This window comes from Monodelphis domestica, chromosome 7 (genome assembly GCF_027887165.1).
Source record: "Monodelphis domestica isolate mMonDom1 chromosome 7, mMonDom1.pri, whole genome shotgun sequence".
NCBI lineage: Eukaryota > Metazoa > Chordata > Mammalia > Didelphimorphia > Didelphidae > Monodelphis > Monodelphis domestica.
This window is the reverse complement of record NC_077233.1, coordinates 80,548,493-80,562,159: the sequence shown is the minus strand read 5'-3', so window position 1 is coordinate 80,562,159 and position 13,667 is coordinate 80,548,493. Positions and strand designations below refer to the sequence as shown.

Genomic DNA, 13,667 nt, shown 5'->3' with positions numbered 1-13,667 from the left:
TGAAGTGAAAAGAATGAAAAAATGGAAGAAAGTATGAAATATCTCATTCTAAAAATAAATTAGAGAAATTATGTTGAAGAAGGATAAGAAAAAAATAGTGGACTTCCTGAAATTCATGGTCAAAAAAAGCCTAAAGAATATATATTTAGTAAATTATAAAGGAAAACTGCTCTGATTCTACAGAGGGTAAAATAGAAATGGAAAGAATTCTCTGAATTCTTTGAATTCCACCTGAAAGAGATTCCAGAATGAAAACTCCCAGGAACATTAAAGTCAAATTCTAGAATTCCCAAGTCAAAGAGAAAATACTGTAACCAGTCAGAAAGAAACCATTCAAATACTATAGAGTCACAGTCAGAATCACATAAGATTTGGCAGCTATCATATTAAAGGAGCTGAGAGCTTGAAATATGATTTTCTGGAAGGCAGAGGAACTGAGATTATAATCTAGAATATTTTATACAGCAAAATTGAATATAATCCTTTGGAGGAAAAAATAGACATGTAATGAAATAGAGGACCCTCAAGCATTCCTGATGAAAAGACCAGAGCATAATAGAAAATATTAGTTTCAAATACAAGGTTTAAAAGAAGTATAAAAAGGTAAATGCTAAAGAGAAATTATAAGGGACTCGATTATATGGTTTACTTTTCTATATGGGATGATGATACATGTAACTTCTATCATTATTAAATCAATTAGAAGAATTATACATAGGAAAAGGCCATGGGATTGAATTAATGATATTGGATGAAATACAAAAATGGATAGGTAAGAAAGAGAGAAAGGACAGAAGGGGAAAACAGAGAAGGTATGGAGAAAATTATCACATGTGAGAGGTACACAAGAAAGAGCTTTTACAGTTGGGAAAATCAATTTGATTCTATTTTTCAATTGATTTTATTCTATATCACTGATATCTTGTATAACTGCTTAAGTCACATTTCATGGTTTATAGGCTAAGTTTAGAAATTCAATTTTTCTGTTAATTATTTCAGTTTAAGGAAGTCTGGTCTGTTATCTTTGTATCACTAGATGTCCTTCAAGGAAGTCTGATCTGTAATCTCTATATCACTTAACCAGCTTTACAAGTAGATTGAATCAATCAGAATTTTATTAGTAAGAGGTTCTTGCTAACCCTGCATTTCACATTTTGAGCTAATCATATTGTTTTCCATGCCTATGATGTTTCAGACCTGCAATCATATTGTTTAAACGATTTATGATGCTGCCTTTTGTTTTTTTGGATGCTCTTCCTTTTGTCTATAAAAATATTCTGTCAGTCATTACTCAGCCTCTTAGCTTTCTGAGGAGGCTGAGAGACTCTACTGGCAAATTAACACATTGCTAATAAACTGATTATGCTTGGAACTTTGTGCCTCAATTTGCTTTAATTTCAATTGTGACAACAGATGATCACAGCAGGAATAAGGGAGGGGGCCAGGTCCCCACCAACCTTTTAGGGGGAACTTTCCTAGAGCACTTTGGTGAAACTTTTACCAGAGGACTTCTCTGCAGAGGACTCAATAGAAGCTAGATTCTCCCTTTGGTTCAAATTCATCCAAACCAAAGTAAAGTTCCTAAGCTGTTGGGGAAGTTTCAATCTTGCTTGTTTTTCTTTCTGATTTCTTAGTGTATACTGTGACTGTTTGACCAAAAAAAAAAATGGTAATAGGAATCTCTGGGAAAACCCCCTAAGAAATTATTTTCTTTAAGGGGAATTCTTGGTTAAACCAAGGAATAATGATTAAAAAAAAAAAAGAACATATCATTGGTACCCTTTTAGGAAAGTCATAAAGAAAGGAAGTCCTAGGCCTATTGCTATAACTGGCAAAAGGGAAGAGTGACAATTCCCATTCAAAAGAGCTCAGGGAAACCCTTAATGTCTAGAAATAGGGACATTTCCTGTCCAAACTAAGAAACAGAACAGAATTGAGCCAAGATATATAATTTAAAATTCCAAATCTTTTACAAAAAAAGGAATTTTCATTTGTGATACAATGATTTTTTAAAAGGCACTTTGGTAGCAAGTGCTTATCTGTTTATCTTGTCACATTATTCATATAAAACAAACTTTTTTTCCCTTTGGGAAAAAATGTGAACTTTTCTAAGGAATTTTATTAGTTTTAAGTAAAAAGATTTCTCTCTACATTTCTATATCTTGACTAAATGAAAGAGTACAAAAATCAAGATATACAAGAGGAAAAGGGAACTTTGTTCCCTAATTTTCAGAAATTTATGGAGCTTTGAGCCAATTTGAAACTAAATTTGCGATTGAATTTCTAAATTGTGATCTAGATGTTTCTTTAAATGCTTAAATATCTTAGTGAGTTTTAGAGTACAACTCTATAGAATGGGGTTTAAAGAATAAAAATTCCATGAAAGTTACAAGGAAATCATATTTAGGCCTTTTATCAGTCTTCCCTGCAGAATGACAAATTTATTGTTTTGGTGCTGGTGGGGGAAGGTGAATTCACTGATTAGAGAAAAAAATATAAGCTTAGCTATTTAAATTTATCTGGTGTTTAAGAACTACCTATTGATAACTTCTTCTTAACATGGAAATAGAGATGCTTATTTAAATCAGGGAGCAACAAGAGAGTAAATAAAATTTTATTTGGAAGAATGTGTCAGTGTTACAGCTATATTTTCTTCTGTAAATGATATTATGGCATGTAATTGATTAGGAACACTAGAAGCAAGCTTACAAAAGAAATCGGCTAAGACTGTGTTTGTAAACTCTTAAGAACCCCACAGCCAACAGTATTGCAATTAATCAGAGCTGTGTAAGAAAAAAAAATTGTGCCAAATTACTAAGAAGAAATTCATTTGTATGAAGATTAGTTTTATAGAAAGTCTGGGATAGGATTGGGAAATAAAAATCAAAGGAATTGAGCAAATAGAAAGAAGTAAGGAATTGTTGGATTAGAATGTGGAAATGAGCCACATGCAGTTTTGAAAGGTTATAAAAAAGAATGGAAGAAAGTTTTAGTAAATTGGGGCAAGAGTAGAAAGTTAAAGAAAGATTAAGTCTGTACTGACAAAATGGAGAATTAAGAAAAAAAAAGAAAAAAATGGAGAATTAAAAAGAAAAATGTTTGAAATTCAGGAAATAGAGGTTTGAGGGAGATTTACCTTGTTTAGATGAAAAAGATATGAGAAATGTTATGTGGTTATTCTTTATGCTATGGAAACTATGGTAACAAAATAGCAAAAAAAAAAAAAGCCTGGGCTCCAAAACAAGGGATAGGAATGTGAGGATGCTAAGTAGAGTTAATCCCTATCTCTTTTTACCCAAGTTAAAAACTGAAAGGTCTCAGGGAAAGGCAAGAGAGAAGGGGCTGGATTGTGAGCACATAAGGAAATAATTTGTGTTTTTCTGAGGGAGTGGTTTAAAAGGAAAAAAAATTATGGGGAGAAGGAAGTGTCACCAAGGATTTTTTAAATTGAGCTAACTGATAACAGTGGGCTCTATACTGTGAGTGCTGACAACTAATGGCCCTTTGGGGGGGGAATTTTGAGATTTTAAATAATGCTATTAATAATTTTAAAAATCTAGATTTTATTTAGAGGAAATTTTGATCTGAAACTAAATGGGATAATTGTGGTCATTTAGAACATAATGCAAGCTGCATTATATAAGAAATGTTAATAAGAAACTGCTAACAAAATAATAGACTGTGTAAAAATGGAGATTTTGAACCCTAGACTTCAATCCCCAGAAGTCCTTGGTGTTTCCCAGAATTCCCTATAATCTCACCTGAGTCCCCAGGTTGGCAAGATCACAATTGGTATCTAAATGGCAGTAATGCCTCCGAATCGCTCTCTCTCTCTTCTCTGCCATTGCAATGATGTAGTAAGTAAACTAAGCGCAGAGAATATGAATGGGCTAATCAGCCATGGGCACAAACATGGTTATTATTTTGTATCCTTGATTTCTAATAATCCTTAATAAACCTCAAAAATATAATAATTTTTATTACTAGATACTAATTTAATTTTTACAGTTAAATCATGTAAGGCAAGAACTTCTCAATTTTTTTAAAGATAGCCTAGATAATATTTTTTAAGCCACATTTTTCCTGCCAAGGCTTTTCAGCCCCCCTCGCAAAGCTGTTTCTGATTCAGCTCACTCCTCCTGACCTTCTTGACCAAGATCGCTCACCTGGTCCGGGTCTGTTCCCAGCCCCAGGCCCCTGCAATTCTACTCCTGATAAGCTTCTTGACCCAGAATGTCCCAGGCCAGTCCCAGGACCCAGGCTGCTGGTAGCTGCCCCTATGTCTTCAGGAATCACAACCAACTGGTAAAAACGGGGGTGTTCTTTCCTTAAGCAACAATTAGCCTCCGTGTGATAGGGGACCATGGGGGTAGGGGGGGGGGGGGAGATGAGGAGAAGGAAGAGAGACTTTTCCAAATAGGAAATATGGAGTATTCTATGAGAGAACAGTGTTTTGCCTATTTCAAAGGATATTTTTTGAATGCACTTATCCTTTTACTTATGTTACCTGACTTTCAGGGGAGAAATTCATCTCCCTGCAACCCTTTGCTATTTGGGCCTTCCCAATTTGAGATTCCTAAAACCCCCCTTTGCTATGGGAGGTCCCACAGCACTGAAATGCTAGTGGAATCTAAATGGATTAAAAAAATAATAAAAAATATTTTTAAAAAGAACTTTAAAGAAACTGGAGGATATATTTTAAGGCTTTTCAGACTCCAATGTTTTATAAAAATCTGTATTTTATTGCATTTTGCTGATTGTTTTGTTTAAGATTTAATTTTGTTGGTTTTAAGTTCACATATTAATGTATTCATTATTATTCTGTTACACTGAATCATTTTAATGTACTGGGTTTTAACTACTGTTATATTCTGTTGCTTTTCCTCTATAACTATACTGAAGAAATATTATTAAATAAGTCCATATATAAAAACAGCCTTTTTTCTATTTTAACTTTGTAAATTGTCACATAGAGGATGGATGGACTTCATTGAAACTGGTTAAAATTGTGTAACAAACTTTGGAAAATTGAATGAGCTAAATACCTCAAATTGATTTTAAGGGGTCTTTAGACATGATTTTTAGATTTTTTTTTTCAACAACTGATCATTTTGCCTGCCTCTAACAGGAGGTAAGGTCCATTTTAGTAGCTGAAGTGAAATACAATTATAATCCCCACCTCCCACATTTATAAAAATGTGAATGAATGGGACATCACAGTCTCATACCAAAGGAGCTGGGAAGTTAATCCCAGGGCATGGTACTCCTGGATGGCTCCCAAAAGAGGAGCATATCTCTCATTTATAACTCTTCAGCTCACTTTACTTCCACCAAAACAATCTAGATTTCTTGATGATGTTCTAGACCCAAATAAGTTTTACTTTGTTTAAAAATGTATTTGCCAAGTTTGAAAGATTTGCTACGTCTATAAAAATTGTGACAAGTATCCATTTTCTTTAAATGTCATCCAGTAGACTTATATGAAATATGATAGTAAGTTTGTTTGCCATTGTAATTAAGTGGGCTATTGTAAATTTGGGGGGCTTTGGTACCTTTTGAATGTGCATTACCTGTTGTACTACTGTTCTTTATAAAAAACTGTTACTTTGTGAAAATCATTTGCCTTGTATTCAAAGTGGATCATGGCCAGGTATGAAGAAAAAATGTATCTCATTTTTGGTGAGAAACCTTGTTTTCTAAATTTCCTTAGCTGACAGTGTGTCAATGATCATAAGCTATATTTTTGAATTTTAAAACTCTTATTATTATATTTTTCTTGCATGTGCAATATACTATTTCAGTTTTTTCTCCTTTTATATTTGAAGCACATCACCAGTATTATGATTTTCTTTAACTTTTTTTGATTTTGCAGTAATATAAGTTTAAAATATATTTTCTATAATGTTAATGCATGCTCCAAAAGCTTGAAACTATAAAAATGATGCCACTAATTGTTTAAAAAAATCTATGGGACTTTGCTTAATGATTCTGTCTGATTCCAGGACAAGAGAATACAAAAAGAGCCATCACACAGCACGGTGCCAAAGAAGCACAAAGCTAAACTACATAGTGCCAATCGAGCACAAGGTCAAAGATACCAACCAATCCTGATGGGGTTGATGAAAAATTTGAGCCATGACAAGAGGACTTGAACATGTTGGAGGTTGGAGGTTGCAGCTGTTTAACATGTGTTAAAGACAGGTCTTCCTTGTTCCACATTCTACCAAGTATTTCAAATTTGGCTCCTACCTGGCTCCTATAATCTAGTCCCTTTTCTGTCTTTCATAGTGTGGCAAACTTTCTGTTGTCCTGGCTACTGAGTGGGTAAATGCATCATTGTTAAAATCATTTTAATTGGTCCCTGATTCAAGGACCTGTTATAGATTTATTTTTCCTTTACTTAGAATTTTTACACATAAGACTTTGATAGTCTATATTTCATCCAGAAATTATCTTTTTTTATTTGTATTTTTTTATATTTTTTATTTTTCTTGCCAATTGATTCATATACCTTAAAACTCAGCCATGCATCCCTAAGTGATCCCTATGTTTTTCAATCACTCTTTTCAGGGGAGGAATGTAAAATTATTATTATTTTAAACTGCAAAGTTTAAATTCCTTTTGAGAGTAATTTTAGGTAAAGAAACTTGCTACCTCTCCAAATCCAGAAAGTTAACTATTTAGAGAAGACACCATGAAGATGCCTCCATGCTGGGGGCCATCTGTACATGAAGCCTTGACAGAGTCATGCGTGGTAGCTGGGGAGACCACAGAGTAATCCTTGGCAAGATGTGACTGCCCATTCTATCCCTTTTACATGACTTCTTTCATCAATGCCCCTTACCTATGAATTGACATGATTATTATTCCCGTGGCACCTCCATAGACCACACGCTATACCAGAAGATCCAGAGTGAACTTTGGGATGTGGTGATTTGAACTGTGTGGAGTTGAATGCATTTGTTTTGTATGTATACACTTATGCTTTAAAGGGGACTGCCCCAATTGGCTTTTTGTCAATGCGCCTAGCAATTATTGGTTTTGTTCTCTTTTCCTCTTATCCTCAAATTATTGTAATTTCAATGTTGGTATGTTCACAAGACCCATCAAAGAGACTAGTCTTCCTCGGGCATTGGGGAAAATGTAAAAGTGGAGATTTTGAAGCCTAGACTTCAATCCCTAGAGGTCCTTGGTGTTTCCCAGAATTCCCTATAATCTCACCTGAGTCCCCAGGTTGGCGAGATCACAGTTGGTATTTAACTGGCAGTAATGCTTCCTGCTCGCTCTCTCTCTTCTCTGCCATTGCAATCATGTAATATAAACTAAGTGTGGGGATTATGAATGGGCTAATCAGCCATGGGCACAAACGTGGTTATTATTTTGTATCCTTGGTTTCTAATAATCCTTAATAAACCTCAAAAATATAATATTTTAGTAGAAACTAATTTAATTTTTACACTGTTAAGAGGGTGATGTGATCATATCACTGGCAAATTTATATTCCTGTTTTCTTTTACAATATGGCTAATATGCAAATATTTTGGCATGATTTCACATGTATAACTGATATAAAATTGTCTGTCTTATCAAGGACAGGGGAGTGCAAGGAGGAAGAATGAGATTTGGGACTTAAAAATGTTTAATGATTATTAAAATTGTTTTACATAAATTAGGAAATACTTAAGAAAATAATAAAAGTATATTAAAAATAAAAAAATGCAAATACAAAAGAATTAAATGCTACTATATGGTTTTCTAAGCCAATATGTAGGCCACCACCCACACACACCCAAACCAGTATCCTTATCTATGGTTTAGTGATCATTTCTATTTGAGTTTGGCACTATAGACCTACAACAATGAAATCAGAAGTCCAGGAGAAAAAAAATGCATTTCATTAATCTTCTAGTTAAAGCACAAAATTCCATTTTTATTCTGCCTTAAGAACAAGAAATAATTAAAGATAATAACTCAAAAATGTGATACATCCTATCCATCTCTTCCATGTCTTATTCATACTCGGGGACCATTCTACCAAAGCCTGAGTAAGGGTTGGCAAAGCAGACATTGACAAATTTGACTCCACAGTGTTCTGTTCATCAAATATCTTACCCTTTTCGATAAAGCAGTCAAAAGCTATTGATCACATGTTCAAAAAATACTTATGCACTACATCAAATACCAGAAGGTTCTCTGAGAATAATACAGAACTCTCCATAACTCTCATAAGAACTATCTAACTCTTGTCTCTTACTTTGCTCCAGTTATATGGTAATATTAGTATTATTAATCAAGGGATTGGGAATCTATGTATTTATCCAATCATAACCTAGCTCAGTTCTTTCTAAGAAAAGAAAAAAATTCTATCTATTTAAGTTTTCTGACAAACAGCCTACATAATTTGGGAAATGTTCATCACCAGAAGCTTGACCACAAGACAATAAACTATTTAGTCATAGCAACTCAAGAAGAATGATTCCTAATGGGAAAAGGGGCTATGATATGTTTTGGTAGAGTGTCCTCACAGTGAAGAAGTCATTGACCTGTGAAGCACCTATTATTGACAACAAATCTGATAGTAATGGAAAAATAATGTGAAGAATCTGCCCACATATGGAGTTAATTTTTATTGGGAATCAAACTTTTCAACTGATCAACTTTGCAATCTCCAAGTCCAATTGCACTAAATTAAAGAAATAAATTAATGGAATATTGACAAAACAATATGATCCTTTCCTTTTCTAGAGCATTGTTTTGAACATAACAAATGTGCACTAAATGTTTCTTGGATTTATTAGATTTATTTTTCATCCTATGTTCACAAAGTTTCTTTCTTGCCCAAAAGTTCTATGATTTGCTCTGTACTACTCTAAAAAAAATCTTCCACTCCCCAAATCAAGCTCTGCTGAAGACCAGGTATAATATACAGAAAGAAAGGGGCTATTCATTTGTCAGAAAAATAATACTTTTCCATTTAAATCTGAGGCTGATAGAAATATCTCCCAGCTCACATGACACTACTGACCTACAGACCAGAAGCCCCTTCACAAACCCTCCTATTGTATAAGCTGAAGCAGGATAAAAATACAAAGCATCATTTCATAACTCAAAGCTTTCCCTATGTTTTAATGTTGATTCAAATTCTGGAGGTATGCTGAAGTTTTCCAAAATATTTCACAAAGCTTCAACTATACCTGTATTCTCCCAGGCCCCATGTTTTTCACCAAAGGTGGCTGGCAAGGTTGGGGCACGATGAAAACTTGCTTTTTTAGAGCAGCAGAACTGACACTATTAAAGATAAGAACCTCCACTGTAAATTCTCCTCCCCTAAAAAAAATTAGATATATAAAAATGAAGAGGTTACATAGCAAAATAGAAATCATTTTAATTCTTTACAATTGCTGGGGAATCTTTAAAATATTGTTAGTTTTATTATTATCATTTTTAGGAATAGGTTTACCATTATATCACATATTAGGGAGACACATAGAGTGCTCAGAAAATATTTCATGAGTTATGAGCTAACATCAGATGCCTTGTAACATGAGAGTCAATCCTGGCTTGAAGTTAAATTTGGCTTTTGTTTGTAGAAGGTTTTGCTAACCCAGCAATAATCATTGACCTACCTCTTATATATATGCTTCTCGGTCCATTTCCCAAGATGGATAATACCATCCCCAAAGTTCCACAAGTAAGTAACATTTGTACCAAAATTGATTCTGCACTCAAAACTCACACTGGAATTTATCAGAGCTGACGAGCTGGATACAAGCCGATTTGGAACAATTTTCCTCTCTATACTGATAGTGTGAATGTGAGAGGCGACAGAGCTGATCTGATTGGCAGCATTAACTATTACATGATACCTGAAAGGTAGAAATGCCACAGAGAGGAGAATCAAATGACTAGAATAGAAACATATATGAAATTTAGTATAACTATGCAAGGTCTGAATTACAAAGGAATTTCAATCTTAAAATACCTAAAGATAATGGACAATTTTGAAGCTGAATTTCACAGAATGCCCCAGGAAGGAAAAAAATTGTTTAGTTATTTTAGAGAGACAGAATGAACCACAAAAAAACATGAATATAAATTTGGGACTGGGAGAAACAAAACATCTTGTGACAGTTTGGTGGACTGGTTACCATTGTGATGGGCTCTATTGCTCTATTGACTTCCCCTGTTATGCATTGACAAAAATAAGTATCTTGACACAAAAGCTGATTTTTAATCACCAATATTTTTTGGTTATTCTATGATGAATGACTTAAAGGGAAACGAAGAGGTGCATGATGGATAGAAGTAGGCTATAGCATATTACCAATGATAAATTAATCACCAGGTATGGGATAAAATATATTGAGCAGGAAATATGCAATTAGAAAAGAGGATGGACTAGTCATGTAGTAAGAAGTAGAGGACAGCATATGGATGCTTCAATTCCTATTCTGTTCTCTGAGAATGATATAAGACCTAGAGGAAAGCCTTAACAGTATTAGGTAGATCCATGACAGAAGATTTATTAGAGAACATGGACAAGAATTACCTAGGATGAGAAGACATGGATGTGTTGTGATTAATGCTGGAAGAGGATCTATTCACATCACTGAGACCACAGATGTTGAAGAGCTAAAGTATAGTTAAACCATCATAATTATCCAAATGGTCTTCATGTTGGAAAAAGGATAGAAAGTTGAAGTCTCATATGACCAATTTTACATACCTCTTGGGAATGCTATATCTTTTTTTAATACTTCTTGAAGTTGTTCTCCCCCATGAACCATCTCCAAAATGCCAAACAAATTCAAGTGGACTTGTTTCATTTGTAAGAACAGAAAATGTGATTTCATAATCAGTGGCAAATACTGTTCCATTAGTAAAGATAGAAACAGCTGTAGTAAAAAGAATCGAGGTTACAAATACTTCAGGAAGAAAAGCAACAAAGATATAAATGAGCTAATTCAGGAGTTGTTACTACCAATTGTTTTTTTACATAGACTCCATAATGAATGACTCTTAAATTAAATAATAAAAACAGACAACAATGTATGTATAAATTTATATAAATAACAATGTATGAAAATAGGCAAAAATATTATATATGAACTTTGATTGAATCAAACACACATCACAATAAAAAACAAAATGGCAGTCAGTCCTTTTTTTTTATTCTGGGCTTCTCATTTGAAGAAAGCTTAAAGGGAAGAGTTAAAGAATTATTTTGCAAGACTTGTAATCTATAGTTAAGTTTTTTTAGCAGCTCTCTCAAGTCAATCCAACAAATATATATGTGTGTGTGTGTGTGTGTATGTATATATAAATTACCTAATAAATACAAGGCATTATGGTAGGCCCCAAGGATAAAAAAAAATCAAAAGAAAAAGAGTCTCTGCAAAGTCAAGGAGATTAAATTGTAGTGAGTAGGAAAGGCAAAAATTATAATACATCTAGAGGTAAAAGTAAATACAAAGTTGATACAAATTCAAAACAACTTAAAGAGTAAAAGAATAGTAACAACTAGAGATGCCAGGAAAGGGATGGGAATTGATACACAATATCAAGAGGTGAAGATGAGAAGGAAATATAAGAAAATGGAAGAAAAACTATGCAATGTTTAAAGATAATATTTACTTGACCTACAACATTTAGCATAAAAGGCAGAATTTGGAGAGAGTAGCAATGAAGAGTAATGGTTTGCCACAAGAAGGGATTGCAATAGCTAAGCAAAGATGGAATAATGGAGCCCTCCTATTACTAAAGCAGCCCAGCTTTTTTTATTTCAATTGATCTAGCCTATTTCTAGCCTTCCAATTTTCATTTTGCCTCATTGAATCTCTCTAGCTCTTAAATAACTTGCATTCTGGATTAGTGTGCACCTGGTCTAAAACAGGCACAGTATAAATCCATTTTTCATGAGAGAACTAAAGATAAATGAAGCCAATGAGCAGGTAACAAACTTGAAGAAATGCTGAGGTGAAAAAAAAAACCTATGTTTTTCTAAGATCTGTACTGCTTGAACAAACTATAAAGACTTTGTGAGATGTAGGAATGCAGAAATCACTCACCTTGCATTTGATATTGAACATTCACACTGGCCCAAGCTAGGCAACCACTTTCTCTATCTGGTGCCATTAAAAATATATCATATGAAGAAATAGATGAAAATCTATGCATAACAACAGATCCTAAATATGAAAAATAAAATGCCATATATTATGTAATAGAAAACTTAATAGTTTCAGTTCTAAGACAGAAGACTTGTGCCAAGGGCTAGGCAACCGGGGTTAAGTGACTTGCCCAGGGTCACACATCTAGGAAGTGTCTGGGGCCAGATTTGAACCAAAGTCCTCTTGACTCTAATCCTGGTAACTCTATCCATTGTGATACTTAGCTGCTCCACTAACCAATTAGTTTTAAAACATTCTTCTTTCATCAGATTGTGATGATCATTAAAAAACACACATCTTAACAACCTCCAGGAAGTGATGCAGAGCGAAAAGAGCAGAGCCAAGAGAACATTGTACACAGAGACTGATACACTGTGGTTCAGTTGAATGTAAAGGACTTTTCCATTAGTGTCAATGCAATGTCCCTGAACAACCTGCAGGGATCAAGGAGAAAAAAACACTACCCTCAAGCAGAGGACAACAGGGTTTGAGGGGATATGATTGAGGAGAGACTCTAAATGAACACCCTAATGCAAAAACCAATAACATGGAAATGAGTTTGGATGGAGGACACATGTGATACCCAGTGGAATCACACATCGCCAAAGGGAGGGGTGGTGGAAGGGGGAGAGGAAAAGAAAATGATCTTTGTTTCTAATGAATAATATTTGAAAATGACCAAATAAAATAATGTTTAAAATAAAAAATATATAAAAAACACATATCTTACCTGTATCTTAATACCATGAAAGTTTTGAGCTAAATAGATAGCTTAGATAAATTCTAAGCACTGGAAGAGGCACTGATTTACAGTCAAAAGCCTAGTTTAGGTCTTGGCTGTGCTACATCAAGTTTGACCCTAGGCATGTCACTTCTTAATTCCTTCATCTATAAACGGAAGTCTTGGACTAAAGGATCTCTAACTTCCTTCAAGCTCTACATCTTATAATTTCCCTCCACATCTATGCTTTGTGAATTATAAAGTATCACGTGAGTAAGCTAAGAATAAATGTTAGGAAGAACTTCATATACAGAGCGAGGTACCCATAACATGATATCTTAAGAAACTCCCTTTATGGTTAATAGGAACTTGAGTTGTACAAATTAAAGATAAATGAGGAGCTTGCCTTCTTTCACAGAGGTGGCATGATCTCTCATGCTTCTGGTATATATTCTAGTTGTTGTTCTTTGGAAGGTGCTGGAGAAAAGTATAACTTCATCCTTATGGACACTGCTAGAATTCATGAATACCACCAAATCTTCTTGAGATATTTCTATGTAATAAGGTCCTAACTCCTTTTCAGTGCCATGAAACTCATTGAAAATAATCACTTTGATCATATATGTACCTTCTGAGAAAAAGAAATAACATTACATATATATGTTTGGATATCAATTAAACATTTAAATATAAATACAACTAAACATAGTAAATACTTAAAGTTGAAATAGCTTTTATAGTACTATTATTAGATATGATAAATATGAGAATCTATA

General features: G+C 33.9%; 1 protein-coding gene across 1 annotated transcript in view; it reads right to left on the bottom strand.

The window, feature by feature from the left end:
• The window catches only part of PKD1L1 (polycystin 1 like 1, transient receptor potential channel interacting), a 165,844-nt gene that overhangs the window by 134,262 nt on the left and 17,915 nt on the right, over window positions 1–13,667 (bottom strand). The window contains exons 3-7 of the mRNA XM_056806269.1: window positions 13,331–13,522; window positions 12,069–12,188; window positions 10,727–10,895; window positions 9,627–9,866; window positions 9,195–9,327 (exon numbers count right to left, since the gene is read on the bottom strand). Coding sequence (XP_056662247.1) covers window positions 9,195–9,327; window positions 9,627–9,866; window positions 10,727–10,895; window positions 12,069–12,188; window positions 13,331–13,522 — 854 coding nt within the window. The remainder of the gene's footprint in view (window positions 1–9,194; window positions 9,328–9,626; window positions 9,867–10,726; window positions 10,896–12,068; window positions 12,189–13,330; window positions 13,523–13,667) is intronic.